We start from the raw sequence: 23875 nt of genomic DNA on the forward strand, positions 1-23875 counted from the left end.
TCCCACGTACACCAACTCCCCTTCACGTTTTAATTCCCTTAATATACTTTTATAAATACGTTTGATATAAAAAAATGATTGGACTTCACTTTACTGCTGTCATAAACTTTTTTTTTTTTAGTGAACTTAACAAATAAAAATATCAATATAACCAACTGTACAAGAAATTTGTAATCAAAATATTTACATGTATCGCATAATCGTATTTTCTAGCCACAGTTGATTAATCCGACTTAAATTTGGTATATTCCAGGGGAATAAATACAGCCGTAAAAAAAAAGAAAGAATTAAAAATTAAAGAAATGATTATTTCCGAAAATATCCAGCACCACCAGATCTCTCTCAACAGTAGTTTTTGGCTATAAATAAAGTCACAGAGGCCACTCTCCTTCCTCGTCCTCTCCCTCTCTTCTCCTCGTAGCCAACCCTTTCTTCTCCGATTCTCCCTCCGCGAGGTACGTCCCCGTGACTCTATCGCTTCCCCACGTCTCCCTTATTTAGCTCCCTCTCCCTTCTCATTTCATTTCTCCCTCTCCAGGTTGTTGTTGGTTATTAGAGTGATTTGATTAGAATTTGATTTCTCCTCGATCGGTTAGTTTCATCACTTAGATCTAAACGGTGAGAGAGTTCGTCGATTACAGATCTGAGCTTTGATTAGTGTCGGTCGATTTGTAGATCTTGTGGATCCGGATCTGTAGATCAGATCCGCTTAAAAATATCTCGTAGTGACAAACGTTTGATTTCTACTTCGGAGTAACTCATCTCACTTATCATCTCAATTCATATAATACGACAAAAAAACTACCTACCTACTTTTAGATTTTTATTTTTTTTAACACGTGAATATTTAAATCTGCCACTTTCTTGGAGTTTGAAACTTTGGCTCCAAATGTTTCCAACCTCTTCGCACCGCACTTAACACTAACAAAAATCTCTACATATATCTATATGTTTTTATAACTGTTAAAACCGCACCGCAGTTATACCGCTCAATCTGCTATTACCATTCGGAACCTTTGTTTTATTATCTTTTTTTATATTGATCTTGAATTGTTTTTTACTGTTTGATGCAGTAAAAGTAAAAAAATCGAAATGGCGTCACACATTGTTGGATACCCTCGCATGGGCCCCAAGAGAGAGCTCAAGTTCGCGTTGGAGTCATTCTGGGATGGCAAGAGCACTGCCGAGGATCTCCAGAAGGTGTCTGCTGATCTCAGGTCTGCCATCTGGAAACAGATGTCTGAGGCTGGGACTAAGTACATCCCTAGCAACACCTTTGCTCACTACGACCAGGTTCTCGACACCACCGCTATGCTTGGTGCTGTTCCACCTAGGTACGGGTACACTGGTGGTGAGATTGGGTTGGATGTTTACTTCTCCATGGCTAGAGGAAACGCCTCTGTTCCTGCTATGGAAATGACCAAGTGGTTTGACACCAACTAGTGAGTCTCCAACTCTCTCTATTGCAGTTAGGCTCTTTTTGAGTTTGGACTAATATTAATGATGTTTTTTTTGATGCAGCCATTACATCGTCCCTGAGTTGGGCCCTGAGGTTAACTTTTCTTACGCGTCTCACAAGGCTGTGAATGAGTACAAGGAGGCCAAGGCTGTACGTTATCACTCACTCTTCACTGTTTTCTATTTACTAAGAAATTAATAATTATTGGAGATCATAGGCTTTGGTTTGAGGATTAGTGTTTTAGCTTAGATTCATTGAATGGTGTTTCACATTGGATGCTGATACGCTAAAAATATATATTCACAAACTACAGTTGGTTGATTCAATAGATGTCAGAAATTAATTTGAGTCTAGTTGTATTTTGTACACCTAGAATAGGTTCTGATTTGGTTTGTTGTTTATGCAGCTTGGAGTTGAGACCGTCCCTGTACTTGTTGGCCCAGTCTCCTACTTGTTGCTTTCTAAGGCTGCCAAGGGTGTTGAGAAGTCATTTGATCTTCTTTCCCTTCTCCCCAAAGTCCTCGCTGTCTACAAGTAAGAAATTACTTCCTTTTTTTATTTATTTTGCCATCCATGTGATAATGATAATGTGACACACCACTAACATGAATGATGACTTTGATTTGTCTACAGGGAGGTTATTACCGAGCTTAAGGCTGCTGGTGCCACCTGGATTCAGCTTGACGAGCCTGTCCTTGTTATGGATCTTGAGGGCCACAAACTCGAGGCGTTTACAGCAGCTTATGCTGAACTTGAATCAACTCTTTCTGGTTTGAACGTTCTTGTGGAGACTTACTTCGCTGATATCCCTGCTGAAGCATACAAGACCCTAACTTCGTTGAAGGGTGTGACCGCCTATGGATTTGATTTGGTTCGTGGCACCAAGACCCTTGATTTGGTCAAGGCAAGTTTCCCCGCCGGAAAGTACCTTTTCGCTGGTGTTGTTGACGGAAGGAACATCTGGGCCAATGACTTTGCTGCGTCTCTCAGCACCTTGCAGGAACTTGAGGGTGTTGTTGGAAAAGGTATTATGTCCTTCTAGATTCATCTGTCTTTTACCCGAGTCCCCTGACAAGATTACGGGAGTACTCAAAAACAAATACTATAAATGTTGATCTGTTATCTTTCTGCTTTGATTCAGACAAGCTTGTGGTCTCAACCTCCTGCTCTCTTCTCCACACCGCCGTCGATCTTGTGAACGAGACCAAGCTTGACGACGAAATCAAGTCGTGGTTGGCGTTTGCCGCCCAGAAGGTCGTTGAAGTGAACGCATTGGCCAAGGCTTTGGCTGGTCACAAGGATGAGGTATGCTTCACAGGATTTTTATCCACCTGCGTCTTTATTAAATCCTTGAATAATCTGTAAATAAATGATTTGGTAAGCACTAGAACTCTAATATTGCTTTCTCTTGCAGGCCCTTTTCTCCGCCAACGCTGCTGCTTTGGCTTCAAGGAGGTCTTCCCCAAGAGTCACCAACGAGGGTGTTCAGAAGGCTGTAAGTTTGACACAAAACCTAAGCCATGTTCCCGCTCGAGAATTTAGGTTCTCTATATTTTACTGATCGAGATGGTTTGTAATTGTAATTTCAGGCTGCCGCTTTGAAGGGCTCAGACCACCGTCGTGCAACTAATGTCAGTGCTAGGCTCGATGCTCAGCAGAAGAAGCTTAACCTCCCAATCTTGCCAACCACCACCATTGGATCCTTCCCACAAACCGTAGAGCTCAGGAGAGTTCGCAGAGAGTACAAGGCGAAGAAGTTAGTCTCCTGTCCTAAATTTAATCCCTGGTATCTCCTTAAACGGTATGATACTAACTGTTCTTTAATAGGGTTTCTGAGGAGGACTATGTTAAGGCCATGAAGGAAGAGATCAAGAAAGTTGTTGACCTCCAAGAGGAACTTGACATTGATGTTCTCGTCCACGGAGAGCCAGAGGTGAGCTTTTTCCTTCTAATTTTATATCCTAATCTCCTTAACTCTCGAAGTAGAGTGATGTGAATTCAAAGTTATCACTGGTAGTCATTGTTAATGTTTCTGACGAGATATGTTTGGACAATTTTGTAGAGAAACGACATGGTTGAGTACTTTGGGGAGCAGTTGTCTGGTTTTGCCTTCACCGCAAACGGATGGGTTCAATCTTATGGATCTCGCTGTGTGAAACCACCAGTCATCTACGGTGATGTGAGCCGTCCCAAGGCAATGACCGTCTTCTGGTCCGCAATGGCTCAGAGCATGACCTCTCGCCCAATGAAGGGTATGCTTACCGGCCCTGTCACCATTCTTAACTGGTCCTTCGTCAGAAACGACCAGCCCAGGTACATACATAAAAAACCTGTCTGAAACAAACTAGCTGAAAATAGATAGAACAAAATCGTTAAACTATGTACTTATGCAAATTTTGTAGGCACGAAACCTGTTACCAGATTGCTTTGGCCATCAAGGACGAAGTCGAGGATCTTGAGAAAGGTGGAATTGGTGTCATTCAGATTGATGAGGCTGCACTCAGAGAAGGACTACCACTCAGGAAGTCCGAGCACGCCTTCTACTTGGACTGGGCTGTTCACTCCTTCAGAATCACCAACTGTGGCGTCCAAGACAGCACCCAGATCCACACCCACATGTGCTACTCCCACTTCAATGACATCATACACTCCATCATCGACATGGATGCTGATGTCATCACCATCGAGAACTCCCGATCTGATGAGAAGCTTCTCTCTGTGTTCCGTGAGGGAGTGAAGTACGGTGCTGGAATTGGTCCAGGTGTCTACGACATCCACTCTCCAAGAATACCATCAACTGAGGAAATCGCAGAGAGGGTGAACAAGATGCTTGCTGTTCTTGAGCAGAACATCCTTTGGGTTAACCCTGACTGTGGTCTCAAGACCCGTAAGTACACCGAAGTTAAGCCTGCCCTGAAGAACATGGTTGATGCGGCCAAGCTCATCCGCTCCCAGCTCGCCAGTGCCAAGTGAAGGAAAGCTTGAAATGAGATGAATGATTTGAGGAAGGATACTTTCTTTTTCTCTATGATGGATTGTGTTTTGTTTGGTTTAAATTACCTTTTTAAAAAATATTTAGTCGAAGTTAGGTTTTGATGCATATGGTATCACCTCTTGCTGAGAGAGTTGAGAGATATGCATCTTTTGGATTTGTTTTGTGTTTCTCGTTTTGTATCCTTCATTTCTCTGATGAAACATATCTTTTTTTCTAAGGGGTATTGAAAGGAAATAAAGTTTGGTTCTTCTCCAAGTATGGAAACTGTTTCGAATAGATATCCCAGGGCATCTACAGATGCATCTTTGCCTTGTGTTTCCGCAGTTGTTGTCTCTTGCTGTTTTTGTAGGTTGGTTGGATTGCACTTGTAGCTTTGTCGGAACTCTATTCATTTTAGGACAGAAGTTAAACAAGAGAATTATCTTTGCCGGGGAGGTTATGACTTGTGAGCTTTCAATGGTGACCAAGGAACGGAGGGGAACATTGAATTCCTTAACATTTTCCAAAAAAATCACTATTCACAAGGAATAATTTTTCCTTTTTGTTCCTCTCCATTCCTTTTTTCTGTAAAGAAATATAAAACAAAAACATTCCTTGTTAAATTTGACAAGGCACAAGCATTCCTTCCAATTCCTGCAATTTTATTCCCATACGTTCATTTCTTATTCGTTTCTCGTATTTCCGAAAAGGTCACCAGTCGAAACCGTGGAGTTGGAGCTTCTTATTTTCCCCACTTCAAAGAAGTTAACAAAAAAAAAAAAAAATCAAATATACACTATTGATCCATTTCTACAAGTTTTTATTGAAGCTGATAAAACTTAGGATCCTTAAACTTGAAAACATTAAATAAATAGCTAGACAAAACTAGTCTCAGTCAAACAAAAATGTGTACAACGTAAGAGACAATGACATAATCAAAGTAAAACTCATAAGAGCGCAAAACTGATGTCCCAAGGCATGGCAAACAAAATCACATGAGCAGCGATCCATCTGAATTGTTAAGAGCTTCTTTGGCTTTCCTGAATTTCCCATAGATCGTCTTATTAGCTTTCACAACATATTCCTTCATGAAAAACTTGATGCCATCCCTTAGAGCTTCATAGTCCGGATTCACAGCTATACGAGTAAACAAGTTCCACACTAGTTTCTCAGTGTGCTCAAAGATGGCCTCGAACAGCATCCGGAAGTGCATGATTCTCTTTGGAGTTAACTGTACTGGATTCGCCAAGTCTACACATTTGAGAACCGCAAGAGAAAGATTGAATGAAACAATCATCTCCGCCACAAATTTCGCTAGATGCATTGATCTCTGAAGTGACATCGTCTCTAGTTCCTTGAAATGGTCCCAGATGCAGTACTGCATAAAACCAACAAAGAATGATAAGAGAAAAGAATCATTACATAATCGAACTTTCCACAAAGATTAAGAAAACACATTAAATCATTATACTAAATATATTATTGTGTAATTATCAGTTTTCAATAAGTTTTATCTAATAGTAATTAAAAAAACAATTTTTTTTGAAGTTATACAACTTTTTCATAAAAACACATAAAAATCTTATCTTTCCGAAACAATTTCTTTTTAAAAACATTTATCTTAATGGAATGGAGGGAGTAGTAGACAAAGTACCTGTAGTGTGAACTTATGATTCTTGTCGTGCTCGCACAGCTTTAAAGCGAGAACAGTGTAGTACTTGTTAAACACTTTCTCCTGTAAACAGCATTCAACTAGAACCCTCATGATCTCTCTGTCCTGCTTTCCTGGCAGATCCAATCTAAGAAGTTTCTCAAACGCATCAATGTAGTCTTCACTGCTCATGATCACGCAAAATATAGCTTTTCTGGAGTCTGTATTCATCCTCTGTGCATCAGCTAGCTTCAACATTTTCTGGGCCTCAACAACCTCAGCGTCCATCGTCTGTGCTACGTCTTCGGCGTGGTTTGTTTTAACCGCCAAGTCGCCAGATAACCACCACTGACCCTTCTTCTCGGTGTCAAGCAGCTTGCTCCATGTTAGCCCTCTTAATAGTACTTCTTCCACTCTCAACTGTGCAGATAGTAATGAAAAAGGGCATAAACTACTCATCCAAAAGCAACGGTGTGAAGCAGAAGCTAAGATATTACCTTTTGAAGCCACTTCTTCACCCTTGTGTTCTGGACAGAATCTTCCTTGGCTCTCAGCTTGTTGTTCTTGATTGCAGCAATGGTTTCAAGCATCTTTTCCATCTGAAAAGTCCAGAGTAAGAAACGACTTTAAATATCAAAAAAAAAAAAATTTCTTCAAGAAGAGAATCTTTCGCTAGATTGCTTACTGTAAATTTATTTATATCAGTTTTGCAATCAGGGGAGGTTTTAATTTCATTAGTCTTGTTCTGGATGCTTATGATGAAGGTTTTCATAGCCACAGGATCATCACTTCTTATCTTCATTCCACAACCTTATTCAAACGCATAACAAACAACTTAAAAATGTAACATAAAATCACAAAACACCTAGTATGACCAAGCAAGGATAGTAATAAAACTTACTATCTAAAACAATTAGAATAGTGCAGGCATCAACTTCAGTCAGCCGGTTCGCCAATGTCATTAAGAAATCATAAATAAGATCACTGCAAAAGAAACACACAAGTTCACATTCAGTCACATTAAAATCATAAATAAAGTAAACATCAAATGTGCAGATGCAGAAAAGTTAACCTGGAGCAAACTCCCAATAAGCAGAGATAAGAAAGTAAAAGAGTGATTCCATTCAAAGAGAGACTGTCTTCTTTCTGGTATTCATCCTGAAAACAGATAAGATGATATGTAACTACTGCAGTATTTCAAACAAGTTGGTGGGAAGAAACATACTATGCAGAGAGACTTAGGGACATACCTCGAAAGATTTAGCAAGTGAAGCAATAAGCTGAGCACTGAAATCCATTCCAACTTGACAAGCCATGCCAGCTATAAAAGCAGCAAATACAGCGTACCTTAACAAGGAAGACAAATTATTCAGCCATCAATCGTTTTATTAATCATTAAACTATAGAGAGGTGTAGAGATATTAACTGTTCATTGCCTCTGGCATAAGTTGCCAAAACCTCTTCACAGAAAATCTGAGAGGACACACTTCTTGCAACACTCTGCATTAAGTAAATATTTACCATGTAAGAACAGTAACCGAGTAGAAACTGAAGTAACTTTGAACTATGAACGGTGTTTAAGCTTACGCGATAGAGTGTGGAAAGCTCTGAGGTTATTGTCTCTACATTGGATTCAGCCATCTTATTTAGAAGACCTGTAACACATACCAAGAATAAGTTACAGAACTATAAACACCAAAAGAGGTTAAACAGCCTTTTGCTAGCCATACCTTTTACACGTGTACGTAATTTAGCTTGTTCTTCAGATTCGCTTCTGGCCTGAGATCTCAAATGAGGAGCAACATACTTGACGCCGCTCTCAGGATTAGGTTTCCGCAGAGGAGATTCTACTTTCTCGTCGTACTCAACAGTCTCTGACTCACCATCATCTGTGATCTCCATCGGATGAGTTTCTACCTCTTCATCTAAAGACTTCTTCTTACGGTGTTTACGGTCTCTTTTTCTTTTAGGCTCTTCTTCACTGTCCTCATCAGAAAAATCAGATTCTCCAAGGTCAAAATCTTCCTCGTAGTCCTGTTTCTCCTCTGGTCTCTTTCTCTTACCCTTCTTCTTACGAGAGTCACCAAGCTCAGATTCCATAGAATCCAACACAGACGGAAGCCCTTCGAACAAATCATTCATACCATCATCCACGCCTCTTAGTTTCCCGTTCTTGACCTTGAGCTTCTTAGCTAGCTTCCTCTCGAGCTCAACATCCTGCTCACGAGATAGTGAAGCGCTTTGTGTCTCCATCTCAAGATACTCTTCGAACTTCGTCTTCTTCCTTGGTTTGTTTAGATCTTTCGTTTTGTGTCCTCTTTGCATCTTCTTCTCCTTTGGTTTGACTCTAACCTCGCTTTTCTTTTGTGTAAAAGACTTTTTACAATCCTTGTTTCCACCAGGACTAACTGATTTCACATGTTTTTCAGTTTCTTTATAAGTTGCAGACTTGATCACGTCATCAGTCTTTGTCTGGACTGATGTTGATGATGCTGATACTCGCTTCTCCTTTTGCAACTTCTGAAAACCAGAAAAATCAACAAATCATGAATTGGTAACTAAACTGTAGATAGCAAAACAAAGATTCACACATACCTGACGCTGAAGCCAAGATTCATGCTTCTTCTGGTTCTTCTGCAAGCGAGCCTCTTTACGCTTTTCATGACGTGAGCTCCCTGCTGATCATCAAAAAAAAAAACAAGCAAACGAGATTCTTTAAGAACATAGCTCGAGCAGAAAAAATACTAAGATCATTACTAAAGAGAATACATCAGCTTACCCGTTGTATCTGGTCCAGCCATAGATTCTACAAACAACAACAGAAGAAAAATTAGAACTTTCGCTTTCTGAATACGAACACGACAGAAGCACAGAAGTAACAGAACACGACATTACTGAATAAGCTTCAAGCATCTATAACAATGAAGATTCTAGCAAGACCCTAGTTTTACTAAGCCCTTGGAACCTTAAAGACTCGCGATTCCGACAGAAGGATCAAACTACGTCTAAGACATTAAAAGCAGAACGTATGATTGCACAAGATGGATCATTACTTGAGCAGTGTAAGGTGGACTCTCAAATTCAATCTTCTCCGCACTCGCTTGCTCTAAGAAAATTAAAAACTTGAAGGATCGTTTTTTTTCCGACACAGTCGATGAACGCAGGAATTGAAAATTGTATAGATTAGGGTTTTTGTCGAATTTTTAAAATCTTAACGAAACAAAGCCTGCGAAGTTGTTGGGCCTAAATCCTCTGATTAGGCCTGGGCAAGGGCACAAGGCACGTAACAAAATAAATATTGGCTTACAATTGTACTTGTTTGGCAAGTAATTGGTTAACCAAGCACTTGCCTAGAATTTAAAGACTTGTAAAGCTGGACTCAAAATAAATAGAGATTAGCGAAGGTGAAGAAGGAGAGTGAATATCAACTTGACTGTTTATGATTAAACAAAACACAGAGTTTTACGGCTCCATTAATATAAACATCAAATTTTCACTGAACTAAATTTAAGAGTGTTAGTTCACACCCTGGTCAGATAGAGATATTGGACTGGTCTGGTGTTGTAGTTAGACAGATTCTTATAAAGCAGATAGTATTATCAGTTGTCCAATTGTGTATGTAATATTTAACTGTAGTTTCTTAATAAATTAGCGTTAAAAATTAATTAGTATTGGCCTAATAGTTCAGTTTTGTTGAAATTAAAATACACAATTCTTTGAGTTTTGATGGAAATGCAATTCATCAAATTTTAACTTGCTAATTAATGTAATAGATACCAAGTAACATAGTCAGTAGTTGAAAGATAAAATTATCTAAATACTTGTATTTGTGAGTAATAAAAGCCGATTACTTGTTACTCGACTTAGTCGATCATAGCAAATACTTGCTTCGAATCCGAGGTAAATAGCAAGTACAAGCCGGATGATAAGTATAGTGTCCATGCCTACCTCTGATAGCTTCAGCAAGTTGTGATGAATCTTTTATATTAAAATCCATTTAACGCATTCTCATCCATAAAAAAGTGTTTGGTCATTCTTGGGATGCGAAGTGAATCATACATTAACATTAAGAAGATAAACATAATGTAAGAAGGAAAACACTTGACACAGTGCATAGACTTTCATTTCTGTAATGTGTTCAGATACTGTTTTGATAGAATCTTAAGTATAACCTTTAATTTTTTCTAACTACAAACTTAACTTGATAGACATTAAGCGTACCAAATAGTGCATCAGAATTCTTCCTTCTCCGGATATAGAGATGAAAGCTATATCAGCTAGAGTTTGAATCCCTTTCTCAGCATCCCAATCACTCTGTGAAAGTGAGAATATGGCATTGTTCACGTTCTCACCCGAACTTATTGAATCTGTCAATAGATAAAGTAGAGTTTTTTGTTTATCAGATAACCCTTCATAGGCAAATCTAATGGCTGTTTCTACATCCTTGTCCCCATGACAAGTTTTGAGCTTAGCCAGTGCAGTTATCCACTCATCTTTGCTTTTTCCGCGCAAAGAAGAACCAATGACTCTGAGACCAAGTGGAAATGGAGAGACAAGCTTAGCTACTTCATCTGCATGCTCCAGATAACTTCTTGGTGGAAAGCGTTGTCCAAATGCAGAGTATGAAATTATCTGAAGAGCCTCTTCGCTTGATGGAAAAGCAACTCTGTATGTCTGGTTCTGGTGGATCCCACATTCTCTTAACGTATCTATATCTTCACTGGTCACAATAACCTTACTTCCATACCTAAGACCGTGGATTACATCTCTCAAACCCTTTAGATCATGAAGAAAGACATCATCAAGAATGAGTAGGACTCTCTGATGCTTTAACCTCTCTTCTGCCTCACCTAGGTCAGGTATATTCATGTCCCTATGATCTAAAATTCCAGATAGTAACTCTTTCTTCAAACGATTTTGCAAATCATATCTTTCGAGGTTGTGCACCTCATACTTTCCCTTAAAGATCTCCTTATAAAACTTGAGTTGGAAGTTACTGGAAACTTGGTTGTATAAGGCTTTAGCTATTGTGGTTTTGCCAATACCTGCAGGGCCCCAAATGCCCGCCATCTTCACCTCGTCGGAATCTAAGCGTATCATCGATTTCAGCTTTGCTACATGAGCTTCCACTCCAACCAACCGATCAAAATCGGTTGATGGCAACTCGTTAGAAACATCTTTGACGATTTTTGAGATCATCTGCGCTTCACTAGCCCTAAGAAAAGATACACAAAAAGTTAGAACACTATTGATTTGACATGAAAACAAGGACAATAGTGGGTTACGTAACCATGCATAAATACAATATCATGACGAGGTGATGGCGAGATGGTTTGCTTCAAGCTGATAGAGGATTTATAAGTTTGTAGTACCTTCAAAATACATTTAGATACAAGATGCATTATTTGTAAAAAAGTTTTTTATGGGTTGAATAAATTTAACATTCATTCAAAATAAATACCCCAATATTGCAGGTATGGTGGGTATGAGATTTATAAGGGTTAAAACATTACTAAATGATCAATACATGTATTATTCTTCCTAACAAGGACTACATAGTGAATTTGTACTTTATGAAAGTTTAGAACAGTACCATGAAGTTACATGTTCCCCAGCGATAAGGGCAACTTGAGTCAACGCTTGTCTCCATGTCTTCTTCTCTTCCTCTGTACTGCCATTACAAGTTTCCTCAAAGGCCTTTCCGAAATCTCCGGTCTGTTTTCTCACATCAGATGGTTCCACGTCGTAGAATATTGTCATCACAGTTTGTCCTAAAGAAGCCCTACAATCCATGATCAGCTGCAACTCGTGTAGACACCAACTCGAGGAGGCATAGTTCTTCGAGAGGATCACCACGGCGATCCTTGATTCTCTGATAGCTCTCACGAGCTCGGAGTTTATTGATCCGCTCATCATGATCCCGTCGTCTACGAACGTGTTTACTCCATTGGTTTTCAACCCTTCAAGAAAGTGGCTGAGAAAGCTTCTCCGGACATCTTGTCCACAGAAACTTGGGAAGACGTCGTAGCTGTATTGACGTGTTGATGATGATGATGATGAAGAGGAAGGAGAAGAAGCAGCGATGAGAGGGTGAAGAGAGTTGCAATCTGTTCTTGATTCTCCCAAGACAGACTTGAAAATTCCTCTCAACATCTTTTTTTTGGTAATTTTGACTATTGAGAACACAATAATATCGTTAAAGAAGACTTTTGCCCTTGGGTCCTGCCTATGCAAATGGCCTCTACATAACAATATAAGAGCGCGTAAAATTAGTTGATAATCATCGTGTTTACACGTTCACAAACTTAAGCTTATGTTTACTCAATAAAATATGACATTGCACGTTCAGAAACTTTCAAGAAAAGAGAGAGTTTGTGTTTATTTATTCCCTTATTTTTCTGTTTGGCCAAAGTGTTACATCATAAAGAATGATTCGCTTGTATATATATATATATATATAACAAAGAAAAACATTCCAAAGGACTTAGTCAACTTTAGTTGTGTACATTGTTTGTTACCATGAATCACTTACTTATCCATGAATGTTTTTAATGTAAGGAAAATGGAACCTATGGTTTATGGGACTATCTCATTCCTTTAGCTCATTCTAAAGTTTAGCAACTACTTAAAACTAGGTCAAGAAGGTCAGTGATAAATTCATCATCCAATCTGTCTTCCATATATCAACACGCCTCAGAGGAACATGGAACACTGAGTAAGCTGAGAAAGAATCTGAAGTATGAAAGCATACAAGATAGTCCAACTCAAAGTAGGACTTCTAACAACGATCTCCAAATAAACAAATAAAAGGCATATGCATATGATCAACATATATGAACTCAACTCTTGTCTTGGACAAGTCCAAGATCTCTATACTTGCAGGGACAGGAGGTAATGTTTTCAGGTTCTTACATCCCGCCATTTCCAATGAAACTAGACGAGAACATAACCTGATTAATGAAGGCACTTTCTCTATCGCAGTTTCCCCAAGAGACATGAACTGAACCTGCGTTGAAATACACGGAAACCTCTTCAACTTCGAGCATCCCCTCAGGTTAAGGATACTGAGGGATTCCAAGTTGATATTGGTCGGAAGAGCCTTCAGTTTTGTGCAACAAGACATGTCCAAGACTTTTAGCTTATTAAGGTTTTGTAGAGAAGAAGAAGAAACTGTGACCAAATTTTCGCAGAACCTGAGATACAGTTTCTCCATATTCATTGCTCCTGAGAGATTCGGAATGTCTTTGATGTTTTTGGATGCGCTCAAATCCATATACGTGAGACTTGTCAGTGGCTGAAAACATGCACATACACAATGATATAACTATATTGAAAATTTTAAAGTAACACAGGATTTTTGAATGACACTTTGATATAAGAAGCATACCTGAACACCTTCCCAAAGCTTTACAAGCTTGCTATCTCGCAGAGTAAGTTCAACAAGAAACTCAGGACGAAACTTAGAGGGCATACATTTTATCGGATATGAATCCCAATGTAGTAACCTTAGTTTACGTGGTAGATAATCCAAGCCGTGAGGTAACTGCAACTTGACTGCTTCATCTGGAAAATGATTGTATAGCCTCAAGAATTGGAGATTAGTCATTTTCTTGAAGGCTTTTACACTTATATACACTTCATCATCGAGTTCGGACATATCTAAGGATATGCCTAAAACATTTTTTGTACCCTGCAAATGTACCAAAAGAAAAAATATAGCTAATTAATCTGTTAATGAATAAATGAAGTACAGCACCCGTATCTGAAGAAATAATTAACACGAGTTTAACATAATATTTGAACTAAAGTTGATTTTGTGATCAGTAGGGAATGTATGGATGTGTCAACACTTACAGTTTCATCTACAAGTACATCCGAGATCTCCTGAGCATCGACTAGGAACTGACGTCTTCCAGGATCGTTGATACATTGTCCTCGAATGATTTCTTTACCCATTTGTTGTAGCAAAAAATGCATCACTATATATCCATCAGCATATATATGTATAAGAGATCTGTCCACAAGGACTTTAAGTCCAAAGTCTGCATCCAATGCACTCTTAGCAAGCAACTGCTTCACACGATCCACCTTCTCGCCATTGAACAAGCACGCGACATGAAGAAATAGAGTCTTATCTTTCTCATCTAGCCCATCATAGCACACTCCTAACAGTTTCTCTATTTTCCCATTTAGACTAGTTCTAAGTCGTGGTATCGCGTTTATCCACTCCTCTTTGCTCAACCCTCGCAAAGATGCACCTAGAACGCTGAGACCTAAAGGTAGATCACCAGCAAGTTTGGTAACTTCAGTCGCTAGATCATAAAACCCTTTTGGTGCCGAGTTATCTCCAAAAGCATATCTACACAAGATCTTGAAGGCTTCACCTTGAGATGGATAACCAACTTCATAGACTTGGTTAATCCCATGAGCCTTCAAAAGCTGTCTATCTTCTGTAGTGACAATGATCCTGGTTCCATAACCAAACCATTCAGTTGTATCTATTAATGCATTTAGCTGCTCTAATCCATCAACATCGTCAAGAACAACCAAAGCTTTCTGATTTTTTAGCCTTTCTTGCGCAACACCTAAATGGCTTATCTTGGTTCTTTGGTTGAAAATTTCAGAGAGAAACCTTTCTTGTAAATGCAACTTCAAACTGTAACCATGGAGTTCGTTTCTCCTTTGAACCCCCTTAACATTCTCCATGAAAAGATTCAACTGAAAGTCATCACCACTAGAAGAAAGTTGATTGTATAAAGCTCTCGCGATGGTGGTCTTACCGATTCCTGCTGGACCCCAAATACCTATTATCTTCACTTCATTAGAGTCCAGGCATAACATTGAGTTCAAGTTTGAGACATGAGCTTCCAATCCAACTAGATCTTTGAAATCCTTTGAGGGTGTACACCAATTCAGCTCTTGCAAAACATTGGTGACAATCCTTTCAATCATCACCGCATCATTGTCCCTGAAACAAATGAAAAAAAAACACATCTCTTTAGTATAGACTATTCTTTAGGCTTAGGCATTCGAGTATTCAGATTGGGTTCTGGTAGAAACCGAACCGATACCCACGGGAATTAGATATGGGAAAAAGACCATAATAAAAACTGATCTCAACCCGTCTATTTCGGATCGGTTCGGATGCCCAGGGGTACTTTTCATAATAAGTTTGCAATTCTTGAAATATTGATGAAACGAACCATTTTGAAGAACAGTCGCCGGCGATACTAGCAACACTGGTTAAAGCTTGCTTCCATCTCTGCCTCTCTTCCTCTGTTCTCACATGACAAATCGTGTCAAAAGACTTTCCGAAATCTCCAGACTGTTTTCTTACATCAGTTGGATCCACACCATAGAAAATCGGCATCACTGTTTGTCCAGAAACTTCCTTGCACTCCATGATCTCTACCAACTCGTCCAAGCACCAGCTCGAACCACCGTAGTTCTTGGAGAGAACAACAATGGAAACTCTTGATTCCCATATAGCTTGTTTAAGCTCAGGCCATATGGACCGACTTCTCTTGATTCCACCATCTTTAAATGCATCTATTCCGTTGAGTTGCAGCTCCTTGTGAAAGTGACTTAGAAAGTTCCTACGTACATCTTCCCCGCAGAAGCTAGGGAACACATGGTATCTCCTAGGATGAGAAGAAGAAGAAGCCATAAAAGAGTTATCCTTTAAATTTGTCTCTCAACCACTAACTTATGTAATAAGGAAATGTGTTAATTCAATTGACGACAAAATATGAAGCCATTTTACGATGTTTTTCTAGAAATATTTTTGAGGAACAAGTTCGGCGTCTACAAAGCTTATTTGATTCATACTAAAAAAAAAAGAACATACAAAAAAGGCTACTTGCTAGATACATTGAACTAAAACTTCATCGATTGCATGTATATAGAAAACAAAGTCTTGTATGACATTTTCAACACACATTCACAGTTGATATTTTCAACACGTTCACAGTTGGCATTTTCAACGAATTCACAACTGACGTTTTTAACAGACAATTACCGCTAAGAATTTCACTGGTTTCATAAAAAGTAAATTCCATACTCTTTACTTTAATGGTATTTTAAAATCCATATTTTTACTTAATAATAGTATAAATTATTCACAACAGTTTAAGACAATTTATATTCTTTCTGTTTCACGAAAATATAAATCTTGAAATTTCTATTCGCAGGTTTTGTATTTTCAATGTAAATTTTGAATTTGTTTATCATTTCTATCCAATATTAATTGAAACAGTTACTATTGAATTAAATTGAATTCTTCTGAAGTTATAATACTAGAACATGACTATTTTAGTAGTGTAAAATTATTTTTATATGTAAAACTTCTATATTCATAAAACAGATGGAGTATTTTTGGGTGCAACCGGCAAAAATGAAAAAGATCTGATCGGTTCACCATCTCTACTAAAGTCCGATATCTTCTTGGTGGGTAATGGGTATTTTTTGTGGCGCAGATTGTATATATGTTTTCGGTCGTTTACGCTTTTTTTTTGGTCAACGTTTTCATTAATTGATCAAGATAACCATTTTACAATATAGTTTTGCATTGTACTTCTAACATTCCTAGCTAATACATCAACTTCATTGGTATATGATCTAGAAACATAAGAAAAGGAAAAACCATTTGTGCTTGAAAGATCTATGATGTCATGTACCATAGAGGTGATCTCTGTGTTACGGACTGTCTTGATGGTTGTTGCAGTTTTCCACTGACTCAACTCATCTACCCATTGGCTTGCAATCACTGAGAAAAGTAACTTGTTTGTATCCAATCTCTAAAGGCACTTTAAGATACGGTTCTAAAATTCATTTGACAAATGGACATATGTAAGTGGTTTAAATTTTTTAAAAGCATTAAATTTTAATTGTACAATTTTAGTTAATTAGAGTATTATTATTTATTTTTTAGGTTAGATATTTATTTGTAGACACCAACCAATAAGTGTGCTCTTATATCATCAACAATGGTAAGAAATTTTTCTAAATCTCTTAAAACATATTTTTATGCTTAAATAACATTTTACACTATAAAAATGAAAACTGTATTTGATTCTTTTATATGAAAAAAACTCTAGTCTCTCAGGGAATAGACTATTCTTCTCTTTTTTTTTTCTTTAATTTACTCCGGATACGAATGCATGACGTTCTATCATTTTATTTTGTATACAAATATATGATGTTTTGAGATATAATTAATACATTTATTTTTAAAATTTAGATATAAATTAAAAAGTAAAATTATGAGTGATAAAACTTTATTGATATAACCAAAAGGTAATAATTAAAATAGTATATTTATTGTTTTTTAATATGTGTGTAAAACCTTAAACATCATACATTTAAATCCAAATGGAGTATTTTTTTAATTATTTTATTCTTCTTGGTCGCAAGAAGAATAGGAGAACCGTCCTAAACAGTGTCCATACCGGACTATGAGATGATACAAAACAGAGGAAATTAGAAAAACGAAAGAAAACACAATCATGTTTGCCGGTCCCTTTATCTTTTAGGGGGTGCAAAAACACACCAAGAACAAAGAGTCTTCAAGTCGACTTTGAAGTAAGTGAAACCACGACAACGTTCCTCACACCGACTGCAAATAGGTCGAGTACTAATACTATTGCCAAGAACTTCCACCGTGGTAGCACGATTATATTTTAATGTGTGACCAGGCTTCAGATAAACGTAGAATCCGAATAGGCAAGTCCTATGGATAGTGATGCAACATTTGTTGCACGTGTAGAACCATTCCGACGGATTCACTTGCTTCTCACATTCTTCGCACCAATACTTTCCATCCGTGTCTTCTCCATAGCAAAGAGTGAGAGGATGTTCATCGTGTTTATAGTGCAACTCTTCGGGGATCGTAGCGCATTCATAGCAAATAGAAAATTCGCAGAGAGTACACTGTAGACGAGTCTTCGTAAGACGTCTCTTACAACCATTGCAAGGATATATTTCGTGGTCGTAATTGTATGGGGCGATGAATATGGGATCTTCATGGAATTTTTGGGTGCTGTACTCAGGAACTAGACAGCAGGTCACATCTATCTTAAACCAATGAATCTTGCAATCCTTTTCGTAGCACTTGTACTTGAAACCACTGGATGTCCGAGAACAAGCTGAACATTGTAGGTGGTTAAAGTCACTATCGTTGGGTGGAGGAAACGGGTCGAGGAAAATAGAATGATTATGCAATGCATGATCCAGTTTCCTTGGTAGACCAGCACACACTATGTGGAGAAAATAATCACACTGTATACAATTGTAGAAATCATGCAAGACAATAGGAAGGACGCACGCTTGACATTGCTTCTTTGCATCTCGTATACTATCATACTTCTCGAGCTTTAAATGATGTTCATGACCAAAATGTTCTATCAATTCGTCACCTACATTTTTGAATGGTGCAATATCTTCAGTTACAACTTCTTCAGGTTCCCATTCGAGTTCCTTCCCGTCCCATACCATCACATGTGTTGCACACTTAGAATGGAGTATGTAAGAGCAATCCTCGTCTTTACAAGAATACTGACCATATTTAATGTCGACTGTCTTGTAGCAGATCCGACATAATGAATTTGGAGGTGGAAGAAGGTAAGGAGAATAAGATAGACGATGAGAATGACGTGTGATCTTTATGACACGTGGTAAATCAACACAAAGTTGATGGACCATATAATTACATTGGAAACAAGCATAACTTGGTGCTGATCTATCGACCAACCCACAAGCATCACAAGGAAGTAAAAGTGGTCGAGGGAAGAAGACGAGTGAATGATGATGGCCTTTTGGGTTTTCAATAGTAAGAGGTGGGTTGTTTCGCGCACAAGAGGTATCCAAGCAGAAGTTACAAATAGAACATCGATAGAAAACTGTGCTGCTCGGATTCGGTAATGATGATGGTATATAATTCCCACACCAAGTGCAATTATCGTATATACTACCCCATGCAGACTTACCAGGATCCAATGTGCTGAAGATAGGGTTAAGAATGGCATCTCCGGAGCCTATTTCATCCGTTATAATATTGCTGCCGTCGAAGATGTTTTCATGCTTTCCAAAGGTGATAAAGAGAGGGTGTTGGAGGTGAAAAGGATGTGTTATTTTTCTAGGCAATTTGAAACAGTAACTGTGGAAATCCACATGGCAGATGGTGCAATGGTAATGGAAACCTGGATCGGTATGGTGTTTTTGTTTCCCGCATACGAAGCAGCTGGATTTAGGGTTTTGGTTGGCTAGAGGGGAAAGAATGTGAGGATGAGTCGGATGAGACAATGGACATCTTTTTTTGTATCCATCAATTGGTAGATACTTGAAATCTCACATTTCTTTTCTGCTTTGGGTTTGATAGACGTTTCTGAAAATTGGCGACCACCCAATATAAATATACTTCAAGTCCTCAAGATACAGTTTCATACACTGATCTTCGTTGGTATTATCACTGTTTTGTTTTTCTTGAAGACTTCTCTCGACGTTTCAATTACTAGCTATTACTATATACATATATCAGATAAAATCATATCAAGTAGATATTTTAAAGTACTACATTTCTGGTAATACTTGGGGAAAGGTATTTATTTAATTGTATATATGAGATGATTTATTGCAACTAGATACCATAAGAAAACAATGAATGAAATTAGTTAAGAGAAGCCGCCAGCTATATAGTTCTAAATACATATTTTTAATGCTTAAATCAAGATCTGCCGCTTGCAAAGGAAGGGCACATGTTCACTTTGACTTGTCAAGACTTGACTCAATAATTAGATGAGATGTACATTTCATTTTTAACGGAAGTTGTGTCAGTATATGCATGATATAAGCGAGCTTGCTTGGCTAGGCCATTTGCTTCTTAAAAATTGTCATGAAAAGACAATAGTGAACGTGCATTTGCTTAGAAGACCACAAAGAATTGTGAGATTCAATGCAGTGGCTGCTTCGCCGAAGTTCCCATCCAACATTCAATATTTATTCGCGATTCTTTGTTTTAATTTTAATAAAGCTTTACAAGTGGTGTTTTGTTTTCCGGATAATTTACAAGTTTCCATTTTAACAAATCGAATGGTTTATCTATCTTCATTGTTTTCATGTTTTATTTTAATAAGATAAGGTCTAATGTTCTTATCAGTTGCAGATCATCCACATGGAGGTAGAGGGGGCATCTGCCTCCTATGACTTTTCAAAATTCCATGTAAAATATTGATCTAATTTCAAGTATGCCCCTCTATTTTTAACAAATAATCTATCCCTAGTTTTCTGAAGAATTACTATGCCCCATATAAAACTTTTCTCTACCTCCGCCCCTGGTTCATATACGTAGATGACAAGGACATGGTATTGGCTCCATCGTGAAAATAGTTGGACCCATATCGTGATTCTTTTCTTCTGCCAGTTCCGGCGTAATAGTAATCTAGGAGGAACCAAATGAATGGTGATACGAAAGTAGGAGGCCTCGATAGCTACAAAACTTATGTACATTTTTTTTACAACGAAAGGTTAATTTATGTACATTGATACAGAAGAAATATGTTACGAACCAACGCCCTAAAACATGTGTACATTCAACAAAATTTGTTTACGGGAACGTATTAACAGGAAAACGTTTTAAATTTTTCGATTACTTAAATGGACCACCAACGTAACCTTATACACATTAAATGTACCAAATCGTGCATCATGATTTCTCCTTCACTAGATATATAGATGAGAGCCATGTCAGCTAGGGTTTGTATTTCTTTCTCCACGTCCCAGTCGTCTCCCTTGGCTAGCAAGTATATGGAGTCCTTCAGGTTCTTACCCCGGTTACTAGCTGAAGTTAATGAAAAATACAAATTTTTATGTTTCTCAGATAAGCCATCGACAGCAAATCTAATTGTTTTCTCAATATCCTTATCCCCAAGATAGGCTCTGAGTTTAGCCGGTGCCGTTGTCCACTCCTCTTCGCTCTTCCCACGTAGAGCCGAACCCAAGACCTTAAGACCAAGTGGAAAAGGTGCAATAAGCTTAGATACTTCAACAGCATGCTTAAAGTATCCTCTGGGCGGAGAGCTTTGCCCAAACGCAGAGTATGAAAAGATCTGTAGAGCCTCTTCGCTCGATGGGTAAGGAACTTTGTATATCTGCTCTATACCATTATGAGTAAATGTTTCTATATCTTTATTCACCACAATCACCTTACTTCCGAATAAAAGACTCCGAAATAGATTTTGCAAAACTTGTAGATGCTGGGAAGCGACATCATCAAGAACAAGAAGTACTCTCTGGCGCGTTAACCTATATTGCGCGTCTTGCAGGTCAAGTATCTTCATGTCTCTATGATCTAACATTCCAGATAGCACTTCCGATAGTAATCCCATCGAGTTAGTTGGACCTCTCTCCCTATAAAACTTAAGTTGGAAGTTGCTGGAAATGTTGTTGTATAAAGCTCTTACTATGGTGCTTTTGCCAATACCATCAGGACCCCAGATCCCCACAATCTTCACCTCGTCGGAGTCTAAGCATATGACCGATCTCATCTTTTCTAGATGAGCTTCAACTCCAACTAACTGATCGAAATCCGTTGATGGTAACTCATTAGATACATCGATGACGATTTTCGAGATCATCTCAGCCTCACCAGCCCTAAAAAGACATGACACAGAAAGTTAGAACATACTAATCGGCAAGAAAACACCAACAAAGATTTCAAACCATCCGGTTTGACTGAATAACAAATTCCATTACATAAAAACAATAGGCAAATTTCTTGATAGCATAAAAATAGTACAAAAGAATCAAAATCACAAAATAGCATTAACTTAAGAACAAAATGACTAAATTACTTCAAACTTTAAACCATTACCTTACCTCCACTCCATACTCTAAATCCTAAATCTTTAAAACAAACAAATAGTTTTCATCATAAAAATAACACAGAGGGTGAAAAGCGAGCAAGTAACATGCATTCATTAAAAGGTAAATGCACATATATACTCTAAGATTATATAGTTAAGAATGAAATTTAGACTTTTGGGGGTGAATATTAGGGGTTAAGGTTTATGGTTTATGATCTAGAATTTTGGATTAAAAGAATAAATTTAGAAGAATAATAGTTTTAAATAATTATTTTGTAAATATTTTGAAAACATTTATTTATATTTAATATATTATTTATTACTGATAAATTAGTCTTTTTCTTCTTTAATGAACGCTATTTAGGTATTTTTCACTTTAAAAAGGAAATTTAGTAATTTTTCATTTATGCATTATTTTATGAGAAATATTATTTTGTGCTCTTTAAGAGAAATGCTCAGTATAATTAAAACAATAGAAATTTTCTAGAATAATCATTTTTAGTTTCTTTTCACGAAAAAGAGCATCCAAATAAAAAATAATCAAAAGAAGATTACACTTATATCCATATGGTTAACTAATCTATACTTAGGATTTATAGTTAAAAGATGAGTTTAAAAAAAAAACAATAAATAAATATTAAAAAAATTAAAATTTTCGAAAAATTATAAAAAGTTCAAATTTGAAAATATAATTTGAAAACTATAAAAAATATTATTATTTTATTTATATTTATATATCTATAAAGCAAGTGGTAGAAAGTTCTTTTGACTCTTTAATAAAACATATTTTAGTTATTTTGGAAGTGTTTTGGTGAAAAAAACTTAAAAAATAAATATCTGAGAGAATTTCCTTAAAACAAATCTTTTTATGTTTATTTAATACTATTTGGGAACGTTTCCTCTGTTGAGCTATTTTTTGAATAGTATGTGTTGCTGATATTCTAGGTAATTCTAAAAAACAATCATAATATATAAAAAATGCATTGTACAAAAGCTTGGAACAGTACCATGAAACAGAATGTTCTCCGGCAATAACTGCAACTTGAGATAAAGCTTCACTCCATTTCTTCTTCTCTTCCTCTGTCTTCCGGTAACAAGTTTCTTTAAAGGCCTTTCCAAAATCTCCAGTCTGCTTTCTAACATCAGATGGTTCCACATCGTAAAAGACTGTCATCACAGTTTGGCCTAAAGAAACCGTGCACTCCATGATCAGCTGCAACTCGTTTAGACACCAGCTCGAAGAAGCATAGTTCTTAGATAGGATCACGACAGCAATCCTTGATTCCCTGATAGCTCTTATGAGCTCAGAGTTGATAGACTCGCTTCTTATGATCCCATTATCTATGAATGTTTTGATTCCCTTGCTTTTCAAAGCTTCAAGAAAGTGGCTGAGAAAAGTTCTGCGGACATCTTGACCGGAGAAGCTTGGGAAGACATCGTAGTTGTAGTGGCGAGTTGATGAAGATGAAGAAGAAGAAGAATCCATGGTAGGGTAAATAGCACTAGTGTATAGAGTCACTATCTCTTCTGGATCCTCCCAAAATCAAGTTAAAATTTCCTTTAAGGAAATGTTTTTTCTATGTAATTCTGAGTGTGAGGAGAAATAAGAATATAGACTCTGCCTATGCAAATGGGTGTTATATACCAACACAAGAAGCACACCTGCAAGTAGTTGATTTGCTACCTATTTACGCGCTTTCATGCATCATCTGATGTTTATAGAAAATTTTGATTTTTTTCTTCGTCAGAAACATAGAAAAACATTTAACTAGAGAAGAAGAGAAAGGATTTCAAACGGACTGGGTCAAGTTTTCACTTGTCTAAACCTCTCAACGTAGGACTAAGTCAAGAGTAGAACGGGTCCTAAGGCCCTAGCAAGTCATCCTGACGAAATTGCTAGCAAAAATATAACAAAACATGTTCTAATAATTTTT

At 37.5% G+C, this 23875-nt stretch overlaps 6 protein-coding genes across 8 annotated transcripts; 1 reads left to right on the top strand and 5 right to left on the bottom strand.

Moving 5' to 3' along the window:
- The first annotated feature begins 326 nt into the window (after positions 1-326).
- On the top strand, positions 327-4709 carry LOC125582442 (5-methyltetrahydropteroyltriglutamate--homocysteine methyltransferase 1-like). Its single transcript, XM_048749151.1, has 11 exons — positions 327-455; positions 1074-1442; positions 1522-1609; positions 1866-1993; positions 2093-2484; positions 2601-2764; positions 2874-2954; positions 3049-3215; positions 3287-3392; positions 3522-3772; positions 3862-4709. The coding sequence occupies exons 2-11, from the start codon at positions 1093-1095 to the stop codon at positions 4430-4432; spliced, it is 2298 nt and encodes a 765-aa protein (XP_048605108.1). The 5' UTR covers positions 327-455; positions 1074-1092; the 3' UTR covers positions 4433-4709.
- A 519-nt stretch (positions 4710-5228) lies between these two features.
- LOC106380772 (nucleolar MIF4G domain-containing protein 1) lies at positions 5229-9261 on the bottom strand. 2 transcript variants are annotated; one of them, XM_048749157.1, is made up of 13 exons: positions 9138-9261; positions 8864-8890; positions 8680-8759; positions 7815-8604; positions 7672-7739; positions 7511-7584; positions 7335-7431; positions 7157-7242; positions 6986-7068; positions 6770-6894; positions 6582-6683; positions 6088-6504; positions 5229-5811 (listed from the first exon to the last, which is right to left on the bottom strand). In XM_048749157.1, the coding sequence occupies exons 2-13, from the start codon at positions 8883-8885 to the stop codon at positions 5425-5427; spliced, it is 2331 nt and encodes a 776-aa protein (XP_048605114.1). In that variant the 5' UTR covers positions 8886-8890; positions 9138-9261; the 3' UTR covers positions 5229-5424. The 2 variants fall into 2 exon arrangements, with proteins under 2 accessions (XP_048605114.1, XP_048605111.1); XM_048749154.1 differs by having other exon boundaries at positions 8680-8762.
- A 909-nt stretch (positions 9262-10170) lies between these two features.
- Positions 10171-12467, bottom strand: LOC106432503 (probable disease resistance protein RPP1). The gene is made up of 2 exons (XM_048749164.1): positions 11678-12467; positions 10171-11299 (listed from the first exon to the last, which is right to left on the bottom strand). Exons 1-2 carry the CDS (start codon positions 12235-12237, stop codon positions 10273-10275), a joined length of 1587 nt encoding a protein of 528 aa, XP_048605121.1. The 5' UTR covers positions 12238-12467; the 3' UTR covers positions 10171-10272.
- A 249-nt stretch (positions 12468-12716) lies between these two features.
- LOC106432499 (putative disease resistance protein At4g11170) lies at positions 12717-15947 on the bottom strand. 2 transcript variants are annotated; one of them, XM_013873338.3, is made up of 5 exons: positions 15288-15941; positions 13939-15052; positions 13472-13774; positions 13278-13378; positions 12717-13183 (listed from the first exon to the last, which is right to left on the bottom strand). In XM_013873338.3, the coding sequence occupies exons 1-5, from the start codon at positions 15749-15751 to the stop codon at positions 13135-13137; spliced, it is 2031 nt and encodes a 676-aa protein (XP_013728792.2). In that variant the 5' UTR covers positions 15752-15941; the 3' UTR covers positions 12717-13134. The 2 variants fall into 2 exon arrangements, with proteins under 2 accessions (XP_013728792.2, XP_013728791.2); XM_013873337.3 differs by having other exon boundaries at positions 12717-13378; positions 15288-15947.
- A 1522-nt stretch (positions 15948-17469) lies between these two features.
- On the bottom strand, positions 17470-20069 carry LOC106379217. Its single transcript, XM_048761155.1, has 2 exons — positions 19983-20069; positions 17470-19419 (listed from the first exon to the last, which is right to left on the bottom strand). Exons 1-2 carry the CDS (start codon positions 20067-20069, stop codon positions 17605-17607), a joined length of 1902 nt encoding a protein of 633 aa, XP_048617112.1. The 3' UTR covers positions 17470-17604.
- Positions 20070-20576: 507 nt separating this feature from the next.
- LOC106432482 (probable disease resistance protein RPP1) lies at positions 20577-23612 on the bottom strand. Its single transcript, XM_048749168.1, has 2 exons — positions 22949-23612; positions 20577-21729 (listed from the first exon to the last, which is right to left on the bottom strand). The coding sequence occupies exons 1-2, from the start codon at positions 23425-23427 to the stop codon at positions 20730-20732; spliced, it is 1479 nt and encodes a 492-aa protein (XP_048605125.1). The 5' UTR covers positions 23428-23612; the 3' UTR covers positions 20577-20729.
- Positions 23613-23875: the final 263 nt, after the last annotated feature.

Source organism: Brassica napus, chromosome A2, assembly GCF_020379485.1.
Source record: "Brassica napus cultivar Da-Ae chromosome A2, Da-Ae, whole genome shotgun sequence".
In the NCBI taxonomy this organism is placed as follows: Eukaryota; Viridiplantae; Streptophyta; class Magnoliopsida; order Brassicales; family Brassicaceae; genus Brassica; species Brassica napus.